Source organism: Poeciliopsis prolifica, unplaced genomic scaffold, assembly GCF_027474105.1.
Source record: "Poeciliopsis prolifica strain line A6 unplaced genomic scaffold, Auburn_PproV2 SCAFFOLD033, whole genome shotgun sequence".
NCBI lineage: Eukaryota > Metazoa > Chordata > Actinopteri > Cyprinodontiformes > Poeciliidae > Poeciliopsis > Poeciliopsis prolifica.
The window spans coordinates 2,320,715-2,344,494 of record NW_026562408.1 but is presented as its reverse complement, the minus strand read 5'-3'; the positions used below and the strand labels follow the sequence as shown (position 1 = coordinate 2,344,494).

At 37.5% G+C, this 23,780-nt stretch overlaps 1 protein-coding gene across 2 annotated transcripts in view; it reads right to left on the bottom strand.

Annotated features, from left to right (window-relative positions):
• Positions 1 to 21,766, bottom strand: part of gabra1 (gamma-aminobutyric acid type A receptor subunit alpha1) — a 28,168-nt gene extending 6,402 nt beyond the window's left edge. The window contains exons 1-9 of one of the 2 annotated variants that reach the window (XM_055051563.1): positions 21,643 to 21,766; positions 19,445 to 19,547; positions 14,609 to 14,721; positions 13,536 to 13,603; positions 12,315 to 12,535; positions 11,634 to 11,716; positions 10,616 to 10,759; positions 10,332 to 10,484; positions 34 to 236 (exon numbers count right to left, since the gene is read on the bottom strand). In XM_055051563.1, the coding sequence (XP_054907538.1) occupies positions 34 to 236; positions 10,332 to 10,484; positions 10,616 to 10,759; positions 11,634 to 11,716; positions 12,315 to 12,535; positions 13,536 to 13,603; positions 14,609 to 14,721; positions 19,445 to 19,524 (1,065 nt within the window). In that variant the 5' untranslated portion in view covers positions 19,525 to 19,547; positions 21,643 to 21,766. Of the gene's footprint in view, positions 1 to 33; positions 237 to 10,331; positions 10,485 to 10,615; positions 10,760 to 11,633; positions 11,717 to 12,314; positions 12,536 to 13,535; positions 13,604 to 14,608; positions 14,722 to 19,444; positions 19,548 to 20,813; positions 21,543 to 21,642 lie in introns of those variants that run through there. The other variant, XM_055051564.1, reaches the window with a different exon arrangement.
• Between the last annotated feature and the right edge of the window lie 2,014 nt (positions 21,767 to 23,780).

The following is a 23,780-nucleotide window of genomic DNA, read 5'->3' as shown; positions in this document are numbered from 1 at the left end:
ATTTGCTAATACAATTTTATATTGAATAAGTACCTTCTCAGGGACCACACTTTTTCCATCCCAAGCATAACCCCTCTTGGTGAAGTAGTTGACTGTGGCAAACTCAATGAGGGCAGAGAAGACAAAGGCATAGCAGACGGCGATGAACCAGTCCATAGCTGTGGCATAGGCCACTTTAGGGAGAGAGTTCCTGGCGCTTATACTGAGAGTGGTCATAGTCAGGACAGTGGTCACTCCTGCGAGGAGATAAAAAGATACGAATTCGAAACGTTATGCGCATCAGAAGAATGTCATTTACGAACTGCATTTAAAAGGAAAGATAAAACAAAACAACTTTAATTGTAACTTTGATTGTGATATTGTTCAGAAAGGAAATGGTTCATAAAGTATAACTGGCACATGAGTTTACTTGATCAAATATAAAAGCAAGCCAAATATTTAAAAAGCTGACACAGACTTGCCATTTCAGGCTTTATATTATAGATAATGCTATCAGACGGAAATGGAAAGCAGACACAACATCGAAGAGAGAGTCTAGATTGGACCATACAGGCCACCGTTCAGACCCAGGTGCATCAGAGAGGCTTGGCTATCATTAATCCAGCCATCATAAAACATAACATTTTTATACTCATAAAAACATGCATCTTCCCCTAAGAAATAAACTTCAAGAGCACAATGTTGACGTGCTCTCTCATACATTCTACCTATTAACAATTGTCATTATCAACGGAAAAGATAATTAGAATGGCCAACTTCAAATATCTATTTTCACGATACTGTTAAAAAATGCAGTCTTTCACGTAGTTTAACAAATGTTTCTGACTCCCATCCAGCTTTAATCCTGAAATTAGTTGAAGTTCATTTCACTAGAAGTGTACGTTTCTAATTTATACAAGAGAAAGTCCATATGATTCATGACGAAAGTCACTTATTACCAGAGATGAAAAACACACTCACTCCCAAAATGAAGACCATCAGACAAGATTTATCTAATTATGCAGCTGCAAAAAACAGTTAATAAAAAAAATAATGCATTTTTAAATAAAATGGCTTGACACAAAGTGCAGTGTGTCAAATCTAGAAAATCATATTGCTCTACTAAATCAGCCACGCAAAGGTATGATGAGACATTATTAAGCAGTGGAGTAACTGGGTCAGACCGTATCTAATAGAGCAGTGCTCATTTTAGAACAGGCAGATGTAAAATCAGTCCGAACAATCATGAGGAACAGCTGGCTTCAGACGTTATAATGCTGAAAATACCAACCCACACGTACTGTATGTGTTGACTTAAAAAATGAGAAATGTGTTTTTCTCTCAAACAATTCTCTATTGCCAACAAAACATGATTTGTTTGAAGCAGAACCCTCATCCCACCGCAAACAGCACACAATTCTGATGTATGACCAGTTAAGTCTTGCATTTGTGAGCATCAAATAAGTAGGTCAAATATATTTATTGAACAGATTTTTTTATAGCTACCTTTTTATGTGAATAAATGCTCAAGGCAGTTGTTCAGAAAATGATTTGCATCGTTTGAAGGAGACCACACTAACTAAGAAATAACAGGTTGCCTTGATAACAAAAGTAAGGACATATCTTCTTATTGGAACATTGCTGCTGCATTATGCGTATTAAAAGAACTTTATTACAGGATTCATACAATCTTGATTTCTTGAAAAAGAAAATATGTAGCCAAAATATTGCTGGTTACCGGCTCATTAAGCTATAAACATTTAATGCTGGGCTCGATGCGGTTTTATCTAGGTTGGGGATCATTTTAGGGTTTTTTTTGTGTTTTTTTTTTTTGTTAATATAGATTAGATAATCCACAATGTGCGTCAAGAACACCACATTAAGATGTACAATAATTAAAGCTTGAAATAACAGCTACAGATCAAAGGGATCTGTTTAAATCGAAGTAATTTCTGTTAGCATGGTTCAGTGAACCAATTAAAACGATGGCAAAATGTGTAGATTTTAAATGTAGTCAAATACCTCAGAATGTTTACAGTCATAATTACTGCAAAAGTAGTTAGACAAAGCTTTTACTCAGGATGCTAAGTACAAGTGCAAAACCTGGTTTTTAGATTTTCCAAATCTAAAAATCTTGAAAAAGCTTTGTGTTTATATGCAATAAAAATTCCAATAGAACTAAGATGTTTTGCAATGCGAGTGTAGAAAAAAAGGGTAAAGACACTTTTTAGAGGCTTTGCAATAACAAGTATCACAAATTAATATAACAGTTAATATTAAAATAAATTATTTTGGACAGTAAGAGTAAGTGATGTTGCTATCATAGTTATTATGCAATGTTTTTTGCTATCTGTAAGTGAATTTGCTAAAACTGGTAGATTTTCTAAGGCGAGATTATTTGATGTTTGCTTTCTTGAGCAGGTGCCGTGATTTTTCACAATAGGACCTAGTATTTCTCTCCTCTTCATCTATTCTGCCTACATACTTATGCGAACGTAGGAAAGATGGTGTTGGAGGTTGTTTTCGCTCTTTATTTTACTAACTTACTTTTTCCAAGTGCTCTCATGTAACACAGTAGCTTTTGTTCCTGTTTATTTGAACATTTTGTCTCTTAAACTAAACAGTTGATATACATCTGGGCTTTTCTCAGCTGAATTTAAAGCCAAATACTAATAAAATGTAAATATTTGATTGAGTGAAGATTGACTGAAACATACACTCTTTTCCACTGGACGTTGTGTGTCCATATAGAAGCTGGATGTGAGAAATTAGCAGTGAGACCAGACTGCCAACATTTCAGCTTGTTTACCACTGAAACAGAAATTTAATTGGAGAACGATGAAGACACCACCACTCCACTTGGTATTTTATTATTGCTTTAAAAGTGGTGTCATTCTTACAGTAGTATCTCATATACTTTGTGTGTTTGACAGGCTCTGTTGTCATGGAAACAAGGATCCTATTTTCTGCAATGTTTACCACAGATGGAGAGGAAAGGAAAAGGAGAAGATTATGATTTAGCAATAAGGATAATATATTCATTCAGTACATTAAATAATAAGGGTTCCTGTTTAGACACAGTGTGTATGGGGGCTGTGAGAGCACAGTCTTCTGCAGACATGTGGAAAAGTGTGTGAGGGACAATGATTCCCTTCGTGTCTGATCAGAGAATCATTTGGAGCACGAGCCAATCAATACATCAAAACACGTCTCAAGAGCTGCTTTTAAATAACTATTTGACACGATGCAAGTAACAGCGAGGCTTTCGAGGTTGATTTCAATGAAATCTAGTAATCTAGACCCATTTAAATGAGTCTTAATATTGCTGGATTCACAAGAGTTTCGTCCATTAAAATGATATTTTACTGAAGCAAAATGCCTATGATTAATGTCTGTTAGCCAAGTTTTGGGCTTCATTTACATGTTCACTTTAGAAAAGCAAAAAAATTAAAAAAAATTCAAGACATGGAAAAAAATAGTGCAAAATAAAATCCCATTTCAATACTGAAATGATGAATCACAATGGAAGGAACAATATTGTTAGGTTTGACTGGCAGCACTGTTCCAAACAAGAAAAAGGTTTATATAACTGCTTAGAAGCAAAGATGGATTATGTCACAAATAAATAACATTTTGATCCTCATTTGTTGACAAAATGAGGTGGAACCTTTAGAAATGTAACTGACAGTAAGAATAATCAGACTAATGAACCATCATTGCCAAACTATCTGAAATATGAAAGTACTTTAAATTCATTAAAGTCACCTTGATCACAAATTGTACCCAAGATCAAATGAATCTTCTGAATAGGGATTAAAGTTTTTCTTTTTTCTTGAAGCTGTTGATTATTTTATCTTTTAAAACTTCAGGCCATTCGTCATAACCCTTATAAATAACATCTTTCTGCTAATCTGACAAATCTCAAGCAAGCAAAGAAATGTCCAGGCCCTGCATCAGAGAGGAACCACAGGCGAAGCCCTGTCAGCGAGAGCAAGGCTTCAGGAAAATGTCTTTGTATTTTTGTCACGCTCAATGGTTCCAAGCAGAAGTGTCTTTCAAACAGTGTTTTGACTGAGAAAACAACCAATCAAACATGACAATCAAAATGTGGGTCAAAAGTACAACAGTAGAGCGGAAAGCCTACTGACTGAAAGCATACCCAATCTTCTTTGTGTGACATAAGTCATGTTTCTGGAAAGACCTGGCACAAAAGATGGTGCAGATGTTAAGATTTAAAAATGAAAATACACATCTAGTTTATTCATGAATAACGCAACAGCTTTTACTACCCAGAAGAAGTGGAAGGATGTGAAGAAACAAGATTTTGTTTCTAACCATTGATCAATCTAGATATCAGAGAGATACATAAAATATAAACATGACTTCATAACACCCCAATATGCAGATGTGCCATTTGATTTATCAAAACCCAAGTTGTTTTCTATTCCCCTGGCAGCAATATTCTCACCTGATATATGATGATATTGACCCAACTTCTAGATGGAGAATCCAAAGACACTGACACTGCGTAATGTTTTTGTTCACTATCCTTTTTGCTTGCCAAAAACGTATATTAATATGTATGACATAGCAACTTGAGCAATACTCTGGTAACAAGAGAAGAGGGTAATAGCACTCAGTCAATTTGGGTTATATTCCATTTAAATCTGCAGGAGCTAATTTTTATAAACAACATGGTGTTTGGGTATATATTTAAAGCTATCACTATGTGTTGACAGCATATCATGAGAGACGATCAGTGAAAAAAATCAAGCTCCTCTAATTCCTTCCTGTGGTTTTACAGCTATTTGCAGAAATATACAGCTGCCTGTCAAAAACAACCAATCAGAGCCAGGAGGAATGTCTTAGTGCAGTCAATTAGACTAATGGTCATAAAAGTGGTACAGATACAAGTCACACTGGCTAGCCTGCTTATTTTAAATAATTATTTTTAGTGACTTACTCTCCTTGTGAGGGGTGTTGATGACATTAACAGGAATGTCAGTTATTCCCCATAATTTTTTAGGGTGAGATTCAAATAATTCAGTGTTTTTTTTTTTTATTGGCATCTTGGATTTTCATTTGCTATAAGTGACAATTATCAACATTTACACAAATTAACATTTGAAAGATACCACTATAGGTGCAATAACAAATATGTTTTATTGCAATTCAGTTACTGAAATAAGCTGACTTTTCAAGTACTTTTAACTATTGACATGTATTATTTTACACATTTCAGAGAGCAAGTTGCTTTAAATTACAGACAAAGCCCTGGTAATAAGCTTGGTGAACTTCATAACATTTAGACAGATGACTGATTAAATAATTTGAGATTTTTACATTATTATTTCATAATGACCACTTTAGTATTGAATTTAATGAAGCGGGTGAATTCAATTCACTTCAGTTTATCTATACAGTGCCAATTCACGGCAGATGTCTTGAGGTTCTTCACAAAAAGCCATTCAATTTAATCATACATTCATTTCAACTGATCCTTGTTATCAAACCGTACAGTAAGCTAAATTAATTATTCAAAGTATTTGAAAACAGTTTCTTTCTAAGGAAACCCAGTAGACTGCATCAAGTCATTCAATGATCATAGTTGCTCTGTGGGGACTTGTCAAGTGGATTATTTACAATCCATCTATCTGTCTCAGGAGGGAACTGATCTTTGTTGGATATCTGTCAACATTCTCACTGTACTGTCTCTACTCCATGCTTTGTCAATAACATAAGTGTCAAAAAAGATTGTTTCTGAGGTCAATTACATTAAGCATCACTGCATCATCTCTGCTTATGGGAAAATAATAAATAAAGTGACATGTTGATTGGCAGGTGATTAAATAACCGTGTTGGCACCACAACTGCAGGATGTAAATCATCCATAAAGATGCATACAAACTTTCCTCAGCACTTCTAACAAAGTCAATGACTTACCAAGTGCAACAATATACATATAACCACCATGCTGCAGCAACACAAACATGTCCAGTTCACAAATGTGTGCAGATGAGTGTATGCATACAAACACACTCAGTACAAACTCTCACACAAGGTACTATTGCTTAATGAGCAGATACATTAAGCAGCAAAATGGATGTCAATAAATCCCAAGCCAATCGCTTTTAAACCGAAAGAGAAAGAATCAAGCTAATCCTCCAAGCCCTGCCCCCATGACAGCTCAGACTCAGAGAAACAGAGAGGAAGAAAGAAGGGAGGGAGGGAGAGAGTTAGGAGGATGGAGAGCATCGTATCAGCACTATCAATGGCTGTTTCCTTTCTGGTTTCATTTAGACTCCAAGTAAATAAATTGCAAACAGTTTTCCACTACAACAAAATAGCTATGAACTAATCAGTCTCTTAATCGGCACTGTGATAAATAAGATAACTTTACCCATTGCTGTGTTTTTAAATTGCCTATTCATCTAAAGGGCAGGCTTCAGGGGAAAAAAAATGTGCATAGCCTTTGTTTTATAGAAAAATAATGTAATTTAAACAGTCATTTCAGTCGTACATTTGTTCATATTATTGCTTTTTCTTTGTCAGACTTGGACACCCAATCACCTCTATAGTAATAGAAAATCTTACAACATGACAGTGGTTATTTATTTGTAGTAGTGGCAAACTGAGCAATAAATGTTGATGGTGTGCAGGAATTATAACACGAAACAAAGTTGTGAATAGGTGGCAGTAGGAAAAATGACTTCCACATGTCTTTGCAGTTTAGTATTTTCTCCTACAGTGAACACAATGTTAAAAAAAACTATTTGTATTGGTGCAATCTTTATAAAGACAGGATCACACATTACCCTCGTGTTTCTATTTACCTTCTTGTATTGTTTTTGTGGAATTTCCCTGCTATATCCCAGGACACTTTATGTGACTGGGCATGGCTCACTGTGCTGATCCTGGTCTATAGCACTCTGTATGCTGGTGGCTCAAAAGCTAAGACAAAGAAACACCAAGATTATCTCACTTCACCTAAATCAGTACACAATGAAAAGTTTATGGAAAACTTTAAGATGAGTCAAGTTGAGTTGAGGATACTTTGTTATATCTTATAAAACACTTCCAGCTCAATAGCTCTGTTCAGTAAAATGACTAAAGGATTATTGGAGAGACTTCTGGTTGGGATGTGTCCCATTTACACCATACTTCACATTTATGCATCTGCTTGATGGTCTAACTCTAAAGTTAGTAATAAATGCTGAACAGTTATGACTATATAACATATAGATGCATGATCCTGATGAGGTAGAATAACCTCTGTTATCTTTGTACTCAGCAATACTGATAACGTGACAACTTACATTTCAGTATGGGTCAGTAAACACAACATTGTGCTTAACTGTCAAAAGCTGAAATAAATTCATACTAAAAAGGAGCCACTTCAGAATAAAGTTATGAATGTGTTATGCTTTATTTGCACTCAACATTATTTATTCCCCACTGTAATCATTTACAATAATCTGCCAAAGATGTCAGTATTTAAATGACTTAATTGAGCATATTACCGGGGTTTTAGTTGCTTGTTACCTATGCAGTTAATAATAAAAACAACTGAGGAAAAAGACTGAAAGACTGTGCAAGTATCATGTTTACATTGATGCTCTGATGTTTTCCTGTTTATCTTTCCTCTAAGAGCTTATCAGCACCTTCCTAAAATAATGGTCCAAGTCATTTTTTACACAGAAATTAAGTTAAACTTTACTAATTAGGTGCCTTCAAAGGCAAGTGGTTCCACTGAATTTCATTCAGCAAGTGGCATCAGACTAAAGGGTATGCTAAACACACCGTACATCAAGCAAACAACCCTCGAGATTAATCCATTAGATTTTGTGTATGTGACTACAATACACTAAAGGTCACTGCGTAAAAATATTTAAAGATATCCAATCAGTCAATACCCAAAACAAAACAACACACTCAGAAGAGTTTTAATGTGTTTATACAGCTCAGAGCAGGTGTGTTGTCTGTGTTTAGATGCATGCGTGAACACGTTTTGCATGTAATCCCATGGAGCACGACCAGTCCTGATAGCATGGGGGACACATACATGCCCTAGATAGTTTGAATCTAATCTAGGCCATCCTCATTTCCCCTCGACACGTGGCAAGCACTGCAGGTAGAAAGCTGTGGCACACATGCAACAAGCACACACACTCATGAATACACACCTCAATTCATACAAACACATATTAAAACATTGCGAGAAGAATGCCAAACATACAGGAGTCGGCAGTGTAGCAATATATGGCCGTTCTGAAACAATTCAAGGAGACTCTTCAAGAAGCAGGCCATGGGAGACATGGGCATTAATGAGGAGAATATGAAGAGAGAAGGAGTGAGTAAGAGAAAGGAAGAGGGAAAAAAGTAGAAGGAAGTGCGTAGGGTGAGGTAACCCAAGGACATTCCGGCTGCTGCTGCTCTTTGCTGCTGTAGAGCATGCTGCAGACTAGCAAGAGCTTTCCAGTTGGATGGTGTTATGTAAGACCTTACTGTGACAGACAGACAAATACACACCAGATATCCAAAGCGACTAATTCCATACAAACACACATCCACATTAACCAAGCAATATGCACACACAAGCAAAAACACGCACAGACAGGCAAATTCACATACACACTTGTAATCTTCCATTCAGGGCACATAATTCTAAATTCATTCTGAGCTCTTCTTAAATTCTACTGCAGCTAGCCACAACTCATTACAACTCTTTTCACCTCATTGGAGCAAACATAAAACAGAACACAAGAGGATAGAAATATTGTGTAGTAAGATTGGTGGCAGGGAACAATTGACCTATTAATCTTTTTTATGTCCTTTAACACTTTTTTTGTTGTTGTTATGACAGATTTGGAAACAAACCTATTAGCTTTTGGGGAGTTGCATTAATAACACGGTTTGTCTCTGCTCCAAGAAGTTACTGTGCCCTCTGAAATATCTTTGCGCACAAGATCAGCAAATGAAAAACAGCATGCCATGATGCATTCAAGGTGTTTACTGCTTCACTGACCATTTCCCCCGGTTTCCTGCCACCATGCTTGGCTAAGCAAATCCACTCATGGCTTCCAAAATTTTGGCAAGATAGAAAACATTTTCTAAAGCGATAAAGTATTTCAATATTTCACAGCTTACTGTCTTCCCAAATCTGTAACCAAGAAGGTAATCAAAGTTGATATTATGACGCATCAAAGTCTACAATGGGTCAACTGCATTTTTGAAAAAAAAAGAAATACTCACTTGCAAAAAAAATAAAGCCTTGCATCAGTCTCTAAAAGGGGCTTTTCACTCTGCAGCAAATGCTAATGAACAAGCAATGCCAATATATTCTAATTTATACAAGTGGTGAAAATCTATTCGCCTCATGACATTCAGGAGTATTTTTCATCAGATGAGATGATTTCAACAACCAGACCAAAATTAAAGATTCTTGCAACAAATCACAGTGGGTGATCAAAGTAAATGCAATATTTGAGGCAGACACAATTAGCAAATCAAATGAAAGAATGGCAGATTCAAACCTAAAACATAAATACACACACACACACACACACACACACACACACACACACACACACACACACACCACACACCCCACACACACACACACACTCATATATATATATATATAACCCACTGATGAAGATTTTTCAGAGCTTTCTTTTGAAGAACTAAGATAGACTCAAAAATAAAACTTAGTTTAAAGTAAATATTAACTTTAAACATTTACTTTCATTAAAAGACATTTTAAATAAAAAATATATATATCTGAAACATATTCAATTTGAATTCAGCTGAGATCAATTTAATTTATGTCAACCTGAGTAAAACCAAATTTCAACAAATGCCATTTCAATTAACTTTACAAAGAGGTCATATTTATATGCAGATATTTAGAACCATGTCTAAACTCAAATCCAGTTTGAATCAATTTCATTAATAAAAAAACTCAAAGGATAGTTGGATCCCAATTATTTGATCCAAATTATAAGTCAATACAATCAAAATCAGTTGTCATAATTATAAAATCTAACTTTTAAAATGTTTGAGGCCTCTCTGAATGTTTTAAGTCACTGAATTGGCACCGGTCCTTCTGTAAGAGCTGTAATGATATCTAGCATTATAACTGACACAAACAGGTTGATTTACGTTCAAGTCTTTCTTTTAATGACACCCCAGTTGATTCAGTTCAATACTCAAACCTACTGCACTTAAGATCAAGTGCTTGATGTGTCATTATTTTATCATCCACATTGAATTTCCAGGAACAAGTTTGGAACCTTGTGTTGATTGGCTCATTTCTGTAGGCACAGGTGTTCAGGAAAGAGTCAACAACTCACCAAAGACAGTTCTGGCAGGGACAGACTCTCTGTTGAGCCAGAAGGACACTTGGGAGAGGATCACTGTCATGATGCAGGGTAGATATGTCTGGATCACAAAGTAACCAATTTTCCTCTTCAGGAGGAAATGGGTTGTCATCACAACATACTCTCCTGTTTTCAGCAAGACAAGAGACAAGCAAAATGTAAATTTTTCCAGCACTTATTTATAAATTCAGAATAGCTGGGTGAAAAATTTTAAATGAATTTAAAAAATCAGGAACATTTGTAATTCTGAAATATACCTGTGCTTGATTGCACCACACCAGAATCCACACTCTGCCCCATCAGATCATACTGGTTTAACCTGGAGCCGTCCTCTGCCACCACTACAGACTGAGCAGCCCCTCTGGTCCACACGTACACCACCTCTGCTCTGGTGTAGGCATCTATGGAGTGAAAAAGTTATCATTTTGTTTACTTCTAGTTGATTTTTTTTAACTAATCATATATTATCTAACAATTTTCCATTAAAGCATAAAATTACATCCTGTCTATTTGTTATCATCCAACATCTTCTCATGTGAGACGTCACATTATGCTGCGCCACAGCCTGTCACTCTTGTCTTATAACAAAATAAGAAAATAATGTCCCAATAGAGTAACGTGACCTTAAAGCAGCAAAGTCAGTCAGTTTTTTTTCCCCTTCTGGCCACCCAACCTGTCAAAGCTGCAGTGTGGCTCGGCCACTGCAGAGGAAAAGATGGCTCAGCTGCAGACTGCAGAGCGAGGAAGAGAGCTCATCACTGAAATATTTAGCAAGTGAGTTCAGTTTAAAGGCATTTAAGGCTTGGGACGCTCACACATGCTGTGTAGCTGGAATTCCAAGAAGGTAGCATGGCTCACGTCTCTGTTGCTTTAGTGTTCTCATGTTGTTTTTGTTATTTTTTTTTCTTGCCTCCCAACACTCATTTGCCGTATCATACTTTCTTATACATGGGTTGTATTATTTTTCCATTACATGTTTCTACAATTTTCCATTTCTAAGTCCAGTCTATTTGAATCTGGGTTTATAAAAGAAAGATGCAGGGCAGTTGAAGCTGTCAGGGGTGAGCAGCTGGTGATGCTCTGGTAGTATTACAGAAGGTACTGCAGGCTACATGTTGGAAGGTCTATAAAGGTTGAACACTGCCTTTCCTTTATATGGAGGCAGTGGCACATCATGCAACACGCATATTTAAATGTGTGTGAGGGATGAAAGGGGATGTGTATCTGGTATGTTCATTAAATGTAGAGTTGTATTCGGCTGCAAAGGCTACTTACAGCTGCCAAATTTCAGGGGACAAGCATGGGCATCCATAGGGAAGTCTTCCAGATGCATAGGGCATTCTGCTCTCACTGTAAGCCTTGAAAAAAGCATCACAAAGTGAATTCAAAGTTATAATGGTGAATAGAATAAAGACACCAAAGTCTTTAAAATGAAGACATGGTGAATGTTACAGCCAAACAGCAGCTCAAAACGTGTTGCAACATACTAATATTTATTTTTTACTATATCAGCACTGAGTGCGTACTCAAGCTGAACACTTTTCCCCCCAAACAGAAATGTTCCAGTTCCATGAGCTTTGAGCTTGTGTTTACTGAATGCTTGGTGGAAAAACAGCGTGTCAGACCACCCGTGACACACTAATCTCCCATCTAACCCTCATCTCAGTCATCTGTGACACCAATACAGGCTCTGCTTCTTCCCTCTCCTCCCCCTCTTATTAAACACGCTGAAGCAAATGTTATACAGTGCCGTCTTATATTAACACAAGTCAGTGGTGTGCATTAGGTTCTGTACTGTCTTAAAGGTTCGAATATAACTATTGTTCCTAAAATAATCTACTTTAAAGCAATTAATAAATTAAGCATTTGTCTGTTTCAAATGAAATCTTTTCAACAAATAAAATAGATATTACACTTAAACATCCTTTGTGAAAGCAGTGGATTATATCAACCTACCTCATGGTGTAAAGCAGTGTGCCTTCCTCTGTGATTCGTAGGAGTTTGTTCGGCATGGTCATGTTGTGGGCCACTGACTTCTTGCCATTGTGGAAGAAAGTATCCGGGGTCCAGATCTTGCTGGCCATCAGGTTGTTGAGACGCAACACGGCCATGGGCCCTTTGAACTTTAACCTTTCATCTTTCCAGCTCTGTCTGAAAAAGACATCAATGGTGTACTCCTGCGAGTGAATGGAGAGTAAGAGAGAGACAAAACACAAAGTGAACAAAAGTGCATACTTGCTGTTCGGAAGAACTCTTCTACCTGACTTCACCTATAGCTGACAGCTGAAAACGTTGAGTCATGTAAACTTGCTATGGCAAACACAGGGAGGATTTAGCAGAGAGAGGTACATACAGTAGTTTTATGACTGGTGTGTTTTCCAAAATTAATGTCTCAGCTGTTACAAGTCATTGTTCTACTCCTGGTGCTGTAATATGTGTGGTTATCTTTCCAGTCCTTCAATTTTTTGTTTGGAAAGCCATTGTCAGGATAGTTAATTGCAATTGCATGCATGCATGGGATATGTATATTTTAATCCAGCTATTTACAATAACATTGTTTGGTAAATGCAAAAATTACTCTTTGGATTTTGTCTTAAGGTAATATTTTTCCCTGAGTAATATAAATTGGACTCATCGCAAAAACGAGACACTGGACGCAAAATTAGAAGGACACTTCATCTCCAAGCCAGTTAATGACTACAGCTGAGAGAGATTTTAATGGTCCCACATGACTGCCCACAAGAATAAGAAAATAATTCACAGCCTGTTTTCTGTGCTGTTTCTCCTTCTTTCACTATAGTTCTTATAAGATAATTAGTGTGAACTGAAACGGAGCTTGGAGGTAACAGAGAAGGGTGTGGAAAGGCGACAGATGGAAAAAATCTTCTTTAATGTTTAAAGGTGTACTAGTTTATTCCACAAACTAGTTTCCACTTAGAAAATGTCACATGGGTATTAAACCAAATAACTGAAAGAATGAACTTTTTCTCCCCGCAACTGAATAAGTAGCAATTGAGAAGAGAGACATTATCTATAAATGGTCAAAAGTTAACAAATGAATCAACATTTTCCAGTTTAGAAATAACTGTGACTCGAGAAATCAGGAAACAGCTGTGAGGGTTTAAGGAAGGGCACAGGGAAAAGAAGTGACATTTCCAAAGGTGGAACGAGCCTTACCATGTCATGGTCCGAAACTGGTCCAATACTAGTCACAAAAATGTCAGTCTTGACTTCAGTTACACGCTCTGTTGAAGCAGGAAATTGTCAGAGTGAGTGTCTATCAGTAGCATTCATTACATCTAAACTGCTTGTTAATACAATGCCACCTGGCTACACTTGTCAGCAAAATTTTTAGCATACACAATTGCACAACAAATATGCAATTAAAATAAAACAGATACTAAATTGTCATGGCAAATACATCTAACCACTACAGAGAACTTTTGCCTTGAATTTTGGTACTAATTTCTGTTTTTATTGGTCTGGTCTCAGCATCAGCTCTATTCCTGCCTGAGCAGACGATAGGTCTCTTGATAACATTGTGTGAGGTGGAAAACATGCCACTCTCCTCCGATAATGTTGATAGCTAGCTTAGGATCAGTGGGTGGGGAATTCGTTTAAAGAGGCTGGCAAAGAAGATGTTTGTGAACACATCTTCACATATTTGTGTTTGTGTGTTTGACAGAGCTCTCTCCATGTGACTGTCAAATTGAAATGTGACAGCGTGATTTGTAAATGATGCCTGTTGTGATTCATAATTTCTTCCCCCAGACACTTGTACTTTTAAGAAGCTTGTTTTTTTGTTGTGTTTGATGCCTACTAAATTATATCACTTTATATTGTATGCTCTTGCTAGTTTTGCTTTATTTCTTTATTATTCTCCCTCATGTTCTTTTTCAAACTCCCAGCATTCCTGCCATGTTGCTTCTCTCTAACAATGTGTGGTTGACAACACATGGAATAAAGCCAGCAGTAAACGATGACAGTGTCGGGTTGATAGTGTAAGTCCAGACTTGATGAAAATTTCAGAAAAGCAGCAGCCAAATAATGAGAGTCTGGTACTTTTTCTTGCTAAAGGTAACAAATGGTACTGACAGCATGCCCACATCCACATTATTCAGTCACATGGGTATTATTCTGGCTGTTTTTATGAGGATAATAAAACTGTTTCAAGGATGACACTTGCATATTTAAAAATAATAGACTTTTTATGAGCAATAGAATTTATTCAATGACTTGGCTGTACTGACCTCCGAGTCCTGGCCTGAGGCGATTGTCATAGCCATCAAGAAGGCTGTCTAAGATTTTGGTGAACACTGTGGTGTTATCTTTCTGCTCGTCTGTCATGCCATTCTGCCCAGAGCTGCCAAAGCAAAGAACAAGATTTAAAGTTGCAGCTAAAGTCAAAAACCTACGCCAAAACTGCTGGCAGAAAAACAAACAAGAAAACTCTTCATCTGAATCATATATCATATATCAAAGACAAAAAGATTTTATTTTAACTGTGGAGTACACCAAGGGGAATTTTGCTGGCATGCACAATGAACCATGAGTCACAATATGAAAACATATTCAGTAAACTGGCTGTGTTTGCTATGACACTAAATAATATCCCTGTTAACGTAAATCCTACATAGTGTAACCAAGAGATCACATAACTTCATTATTAGTTTGAGGAAATACTTGTTCTATAAAATGGACTATTGGTGCTTACATTGAAGTCTCAGATGATATTTCAAATGCCTCAACACAATACTAAAAGGGGAAGGGGATGTTATGCAAAATCAACTTTTTGAAATATATATTGTGTTATAATGTTATTTTCTCATGAAAAACATATTTGAAGTGTTGCTTAGATTTATTCACGCATGTTTGACAAATCCATGACTTTCCCATGGCAAACCTTCAGGGTACCCAAGTATACGGTCATACAATGAACCACCTATTTACCCAAAGCTCATCCTAGGAGCTTGAGTCCCCAGCTACATATCCGCCCTGCCGTGCACCCCAACTTCCCCTCCCAGCTTCGACAGGCTGCCATTGGGTAGGAAACACCTGGTGGAAATGCTGAGCTTATCATACAAATTACTTGTTATCCAATGCTTCTAAGAATGGCTACAAACTGAATGAAGTGCTAAAGCAGGAGTGTTGGAAAGAGAAAAGCTTCTTGAAAAGACACAAGTCATTTTCAAAGCTTCAAGCTTCTTTTAAGTTATTTTTGATATAATAACCGCGGTGGGTGAGAAGGGAATATATATATATATATATATATATAATCTAGAGAGCCTTGCTGTATAAAACAAATAATCATAACTAAATCAGATTCAGCATTATTTTATCTGAATTTTCTTATGCCTTTTTATTATGTAGCTTCTTATTCAATAAAGTATTATTTCTTTGATACCAAATCTCTTCAGCTTTTTACTCAGCAATCTGTAGTACATAGTGTCATGCTATTGATGAGAATTTAATCTGCAAGTAAATTCGCTTAGGTGAGCAAAAATCTATTTTTTTAAAGTATTTCTGTACTTTTTAAAATAAAGCATGTTAGTTTGTTTTATTTTTCAAAGGATGTGAAACTGTTTAAAGACACGATAAATAGAAAGAATAGTGACACAGAGTGAAAAAAAGAGAAATCAGAATACATTATTTATACTTTAATATGGTCTTTCAAATGAAAAACACATCACTGAATGTGCTCTTTGAACAACATGAAACAAAATGCTAAGAGCAATGCTGAAAATGCTCATGATCCCTAATTGTGAGAGCAGGGCTCGAATCTCCCCGCATAAATATTTCACTGTTCTCCTAATCAGGAAACCAACCTCTAATTACATAGTGCACCAAAAAGCCAGGATATGACATGGCTGAGATAGCATGTGCATAAAGTGTGTTAAAACACATGGACCAATAAGCTCCCAGATATTTGCATATGTGAACCAACAGTCATGTTCAACAATATATTGTATCTCAAATCTTTTCCCTATTTCCCAAACCAGTGGGATTCTGCTCTGATTACTTATGCAATCAACAGGATGTGTTTGAAGAAAGGCTCTACTAGCTGAACATCACCAAGGAGAAGTGGAGGTCATCAAGATTAGTTAGTAGAGACCTGCAACTGGAAGGAAGGAAGAGTGTAAAATGCGACACAACAGCATGCGAAGAATCATGACAATTAATCTATAGGAAAACAAAGAAGACTAAAGATTAAGATAACCGAGATAGAAGAGAAGCAGTTGGGGAAAAAACATTGGGAAAGGTATCAGTTCTGAATCGAAAGTATCTGCAGGATTAACATTCTGAACATGAGCTTCAAAATGAGAGATATCGTGCGGATTTTAAAGAAAAGGTTGATTCACATATTTCTCTTTGCCCCCAATTATTCCTCTGTCAGAGGAAATTATAAAGTAAAGAAAGAAAATCAAATGAAAGTTGTGATGAGCAATTATGATCTTTGTCAGCCCTGAAGATATCTGCCTTACATCACTCAAAATTCAAAGAATATTTAATATCCCGTTTAAGGTCTGGGATAATAATTATGTCTAAAGACACAATATGAACTGCAGCTTTGGAATGTACAGCAAAAATAAAACTAAACACAATGTTCTAGTGCCCCACCACACTGATGTCATTTAAATTTGCCAAAACTGAGGCACACAAAGAATTATTAAAGGGTTGATCCTCATATTCCAATTTATCATTACAGAGGAGATCTACATAAAGTAGAAAAAATACGTTAGTAAGAAATACCTTAAGATTAGATTGAATTAGGAGCTTCAATGAATGAAAATATTCGAGTCTCACCACAGAGTCTTAATTCCTCTTAGGTTTTCCTCTGACCAGGACATTTTCACATGCAAATGTTCTTTGACTGAAATCATGTCATTGTTGCCCTGGCTGTGTTTTTAGGGTTGCTGACTGGTGGACTTCCACCACATTCCTCAGTCTGTTTCAGCCTCTTATAGGTTTTCTTTAATTATTACTCTGTATTTAACTCGTCCCACCAACACTGCAGCAGAAAAGCATCTCCACAGCATGATGCTGCCACTGTGACGCTTTGCAGTGGTAGAATTTAATTCCACTAGATTTTGTATACTTAATTAGCATTTTTCAAATTATCTGAAGACAATTTGTAATTTGGTTTCTGCATGTGTTGCTTTTTCACACACATTTAAAATACGTTTCTGGCTGCAATGTGGTAAAATATGAAAATATATGTATATCTATGTTAAAGCACTAAAAACTGAGCATAATTAAGGTTTACAATGACAATGATTAAAATACTGATTGGTCAAACTTAAACAATTTTTTATTATTTTTTTAAGCAATAATCACACATCCTGTTTCTAAATGGATAAATGAAAAATATAAGGTGTGAATTCACATTATTTTACAAGTATAGGGACATAGTATGATTTGAAAGATAAACATCTTTATTAGTTATAGGGGCTTCCTCTCACCAACCACTGTACACCATCCCCATCTACAGGTCATCTGAACAGCAACAGTGCTATTCACACTTTCACTGCCAGTCTCTCTCTGTCCATTTACTCACTGTTTCTTTCACATTCCTGTCAGCCAGAAATCTAATTATGAGACATTTTCTTTTGTAGCCAGATACTGTAGCAAAGCTCTTAGTCTGCTCAATTATCACATCTTGCCAAAATCCCCAAAGGTGTATTCGTAAGTCTGTGCATCTGACTTCGAAAATGGGGGACTGGCTTTTACAGAAAATCTTTGGGGTGATAATTGCATTGCAGTTTCTGTGTTGTCACTATGCAGCATCTGAAAGATACCAGAATATCTTCTGTAAAGCAGATAAGATCCTTCATTTCTAGCCATTACATTTCAAAAGAAGGCAGCAGCTGTAATTAGTAGGTCAGATTATAAACAAAAATGAGATATCACAGTGGTATTTATGGTATTAAAAGTGTCTTCATAATCAGGTTGGTGGTTCAAGTTGAAACCTATATCACACACAGAATTTACTTTTTGTGGTATAGCTGCTGAGCAAAGCCAGCTGGTGATAAATGGTGATATCAACGTACCACCATTTAGGTTCTACTGTTTTAACTGTGAGGGAATTCCTGATCTATTCATTTGCCAGATTTCTCTTGGAGAACCAAAAAAGGAAGAAAGTTTGAATACCCTCACATAGCCTACTTCAAAAGAAGAATTGAACTTTTAGAGTTGTTTTCTTTTGTTCATGTGAGTGGTAAGCGATTTTCTCATCAAAATTGTCCACATTTGTACAATGAGCAATTTTAAATCTGCAGGAAAACGAATGTCCGCTTAGGCTTAGAATTGTGTAGAAATTAAAGCCGTTGTAGACTCATCACGACGGATCTCACCCCTGTCATTTATAATCCAATTCTCTCTCTCTTTCTCTCTTTTTTGTCTGTTTAGGTAGCTGACAGCCAACAGTTCCATGTTGACACTGAGATGGAGAGTCTGTACATTGACTCTGCTATCCCTGCAGCTGCTGTCAAAACAAATGTGCAGTAATCTATGGCAAACATCTCAGTGCAATGCGGAACATCTACCCTACGTATAGCCCAGGTCTGAAAACTGACAGAGTGGATGTTGTCCCACACAGCCAGTGAACCACAAGAAAAAAGTGCAATTCAACAGTAAAGTGGCTATTTTTTGCTCATCATCTCTTGTCCCTATGTTGCACTTCTTATTACCTTGGCAATAATAAGCATGCAGGTGTCCTGTGAGTGTGCCCTAGTTACAAGCATAGTGATTAGATTCTGTAAAAACATGCACTGATGTAGATAGTAGAATATAAAACTGCTAGATGAATCACTGTTGGCAGTTTTAGACATTTAGGAGGCACACATTGAGCAAAAATTGACTTCTCCATTTAAATGTAACTGGAAATATCTTCCACAGTATCTACTATTTCTCACAAATACAGAACAATCTGGGTAAACCAGATTTTTTTTTTAAATTAAATCCATGCATTATTTATACACTAAATTGTAATCCAGAATTCAGCAATGTGCAGATGAACATGCATGTTTCTGTGTTCACACTGATAGATCATCAATAAGGTGCATTTATATATTAAAATATTTTCTCACCTTTTCCCAGTCAGTACGCTGCTTGTGACCAGTAAACAAGTCCACAGACACACAGAGGCCACCCTGCTCCGTCCACACATAGTTGAAATATGAGGACCTTTCACTGGTGGAGATTAAAGAAAGGGAAAATGAACATCATCGCCATGTCACATGGAGCCTGTAAACCATTACCCCCAATGTACCGTCACATAAAAGTGTCAACAAATTAGCAAGCGTAGACAGAAAAGGTCACTTTGCTCCTTTTGATTACGAATCTAAACATTTATGACTAGATTCATTCACAACTAATGTACCAAATCCAAAATGTTCAAATATGATTCATACAAACATCAAGTATTTTGCACCATTATCGAATGTCATACTGACTGAGCCCCTGACTGTCCAACAGATGCTCCTGTGGCTGCATCCATAGCGCAGAATAATTAAGAGGAAATAACAAGGAAACACAACATCGACCACATATACACCCCGTGTGAGGCTGTAGCACCTGTGAACAGCCTCCTCTACTAATACTCTGCAATGTGAAGCGTAGGCATTAAAACGGGCATCCAACCAAATTCCTCTTCTTTAAGGGAAACGAACATGTCATTTCTCCCTAAACATGATGTCAGTCCGACTGCAAAGTATAGTCAAGCGACACCCTGCGCTATAATATGCATGCAAATTCAGAATCCATATTGGAAAGTGCAATCAGTGTGTCCACGAGAGGGCCAGTTGCTTATTTATAGAAAAAAGGGCAAGAAATTCACGAGAATTTGCAATGACAGACACACAGGCAACACTTGCTTGTGGTGCTTCAAGGTGTGCTACGAGTGGGTGGTGGCCACATACTCAGTTAAAATATAATAAAAATAATATAAAATATCCCCTTGTTGACACAGATAAAACAATGGGAAAATGAGGAAGCTTATCGGATTTAGTGCGGGGAAAAAACCCCGCACAAGCACACTTTTTAAGTTATTCAGAAGGGGAGGAATGTCACCCTGTACAAACATTCAACATTTCAGCAAACATAAGCACAGTGGAAATTTAGCATGCAACTGACATCCCCTGCAAGGCTTGTCTAAATACAGGCATGACGATCCGTGCGTGGCGGAGTAATTAACTGAATGCGCGTTGATGCTGTTTTATTTGGAGAGCGCTGTCCGCGGTGCTGAAACCAGGCAGCATCCCCGCTAAAGCATCGAGCCGCTCCTGCGTCCATAAAATACTCCCCGCTAAACGGTGCTAATTTCAGCGGCAAACTCATCCATCCCTCTTAATAAAACTCAGCTTCGATTCTTGCGCTGTTCACCGATAACAGAAACCAGCCCGCTTTATCTCTTTAGCTCAATAAAAAAAATCACAAAATGTTAAGAATATCACTTACAGCAGATGAACCCGGGTGCATTTGATGTCCACTGATTAGGCTATATCCTGCAACTTTTTGCAAATGTCTTTTTTTTTTCTAGCCGGTCAGAATGTGAAAAATTTCCTCTGTGATCTCAGATCTGATGAATTTTAGCTTGAGGCTGGAGAAGCGGCTGCTGACGATATGCGCAGGTCTCTCTCACTGTTCATTGGTGGTTGTGTAGTGAGTTCAACTCTCAGTCTGTCGGCAACAGAAATGTTTCGCCAAACTAGCATATCTAGTCTAATGAACGCTGAATGGTTGGATGCACTGATTGCGCTTCCCAAGACGAAGCCGAACAGAAAATCTCCATGTCATAAGGCAGACTATTTCATATTAGAATATGAAATAGAATATACCGTGCCAATGTAACATAATGACAAGCCCGCCCATTTTATATGCAGCACAATTTAACTTCCATTGCTGTCCTCCTAATCTATTTCCAGCGGACGTTGGATAGAAAAATCCTCTTACATTTTCAGCTAGATTATCACTCTGTCTCTGTGACTCGTACGTGATGATTTGCAGCGAGATAAAATTCTACTAAAACACCGTCTAAGACAGCAAATGGACTCTTCAGGGAAATGAACAGCCTTTTCTCAGCACATACTTACACGGACGCCAAAATAACACTTAAACCGAAACGGGTTGCGGTTTGGACAGGCGCGCACAAGCTTGGAAAATAAATCACCTCCAGAATTTTTAGGAAAGCATCTCCGCCGCTTTCACCCTGGTTTACACCAGTGCAAGAGGATGTTCTTCTATTCTCTGCAACAACAAGACAAAAATCCCCCAGCAAATCACTCACCGTCTCCTAAAAGCCCACGTTTCGCATCTAGACAACTGCTGGTGTCTCTGTTATAAACCAAATATTCTGCTGCTACAGCCGCGCCGCTTCAGACTGAGCCAGAGCACGACGAGCGGCGCTGAGCTGCGTGCATCTGCAAGAGAGAGGGGGAGAAAAAAAAAAACTGGGCTTATGATTCGTGGCGTATATTTCTGTAGGCATCGGCGCTTTTCTAAGTTGAGACTACAAATCAGGGGACGTTTACTTCAGCAAGAACCAAAACAGAAACACAAACGAGGTGGACAGTGACGTTATTATGGGCAATTTATACAATTCCATTGGAATTTGGACAAGCTTATGTTTTCCATAAATCCAAGCTGTTGATGAAGGAACGGCTCTTTTTTTGCCCCTAGTTTTGGCGGAGGGTTTATTTTCATGGGGGCAGGCAGAGCGAGCAGTGGAGTCACGTCAGTCTAGTCTGCAGTGCAACGTTTCCTCTGAGAGCGTGTGCGCTGCCTGCTCACGCGTGGTTCAAGTAATACATGTGCGTGATTAGTTATGAGGGACGTCACAGGTCTGCACGCACGTATTTTCCAGATTCAATAAGTATCTATCTATCTATCTATCTATCTATCTATCTATCTATCTATCTATCTATCTATCTATCTATCTATCTATCTATCTATCTATCTATCTATCTATCTATCTATCTATCTATCTATCTATCTATCTATCTATCTATCTATCTATCTATCTATCTATCTATCTATCTATCTAACATGCGTCCACTTCGTAGCAGTCTTCTCACTCTTAACCTGCTGCAGGTTCCTGTGTATATTTAGGTAACAATGAATCCATTCCACTCGACTGTTTCCGTAGAATTAATGCCACTGTAAAACAAGTGGAGCATCGTTTCAAGCTGCATCTCCTTGCCCCTCAAAGCTCAGTCTCCAACCGCTGCATGTGACTCGGTTTTGACCGTGCGCGCGCGTGCGTGCACGTGCGGGCGCGCACAACCAACACGTGCCGCGGCGTGCTCGTGGAGAAGTGGAGACTCCTGGTTCGAAGAGAGGAGCAACAGCAGACAGCTTCTCTGAGACGCCGCGAGAGAATATCCAGCGACAGCGCTTTTAAAAACACATGCCTTCCCACAGCTCTATCTCTAGGCAGGTGATGGTGAGGGACTTTGCGTGCGTGTGCGTATGTGCGTGAGTGTGTAGGTGCCTGTGTTTGTGTGTGCAGGGCTAAGCAGGAGAGAGATGGATGACGGTAATTTAGGTGAGAGATGCGTAATTTATGGTCAAATAATCACTGGCAGGGAAGAGTTCCTTTGAATTTTGAAGGAAGGTATATTGACTCAAAACGCCTCCTTGCCTAAACTTGTTCAGCCATCATTGGTGCATGTGGTGATAATTATTTTTGACTTATTCACTGTGGGAAATTGGTTATATCGGTTATGAAAAGGAATGTTTTAGTGTCCATTTTTTCCCCCTAGTGCTGTGATTATTGGGCCGAGTGTTAGATCACCAGGTCAGCTTGTTTTTACAACCAGAAACTTAAATATGTTATATTTGAGTGCATGTGGTAGATCAAAACAGTGCATGATTATGAAGTGTAAGGAAAAGGCTACACAGTTTGCAAACAGTATACAAGTAAAATATATTAATATAGTTGGATACATACACAACCATCTTTGTTCTCATGTATATACATGAAATCCACTGCAACTAATGACCTTCAGAGGTCACCTTATGTGTAAATGGAGTCCACTTGTGTCTCTGCTGCTTGGTGAAGCCCTCAGAGTTTTCTGGGAAACTTTGGTGAATAAACACCTTTACAAAGATCTAGAAACACACCACATAGATCAGCGATTAAGTTGTACAAAGGTTTAATACAGGGTTAGCATATAAAACTGTTTTCAAAGTTATGAATACCTCGCAGAGAAGAGTTCAATAATTCATCTAAAATGGACAGAGTATAGAGCTACAATGGAAACTCCAGAGGAGCTGCAGAAATTCACAGCTCAGGTGGAACAATCTGTCAGCATTGCTATTAGTTATGCACTCCACAAATTTGGCCTTTATTAAAGAATAGCAAAAAAACAAAAAAAACAAAAAACAAAACAAAAAAAAAAAAAAAAAAAACCTTATTAGTAAAAG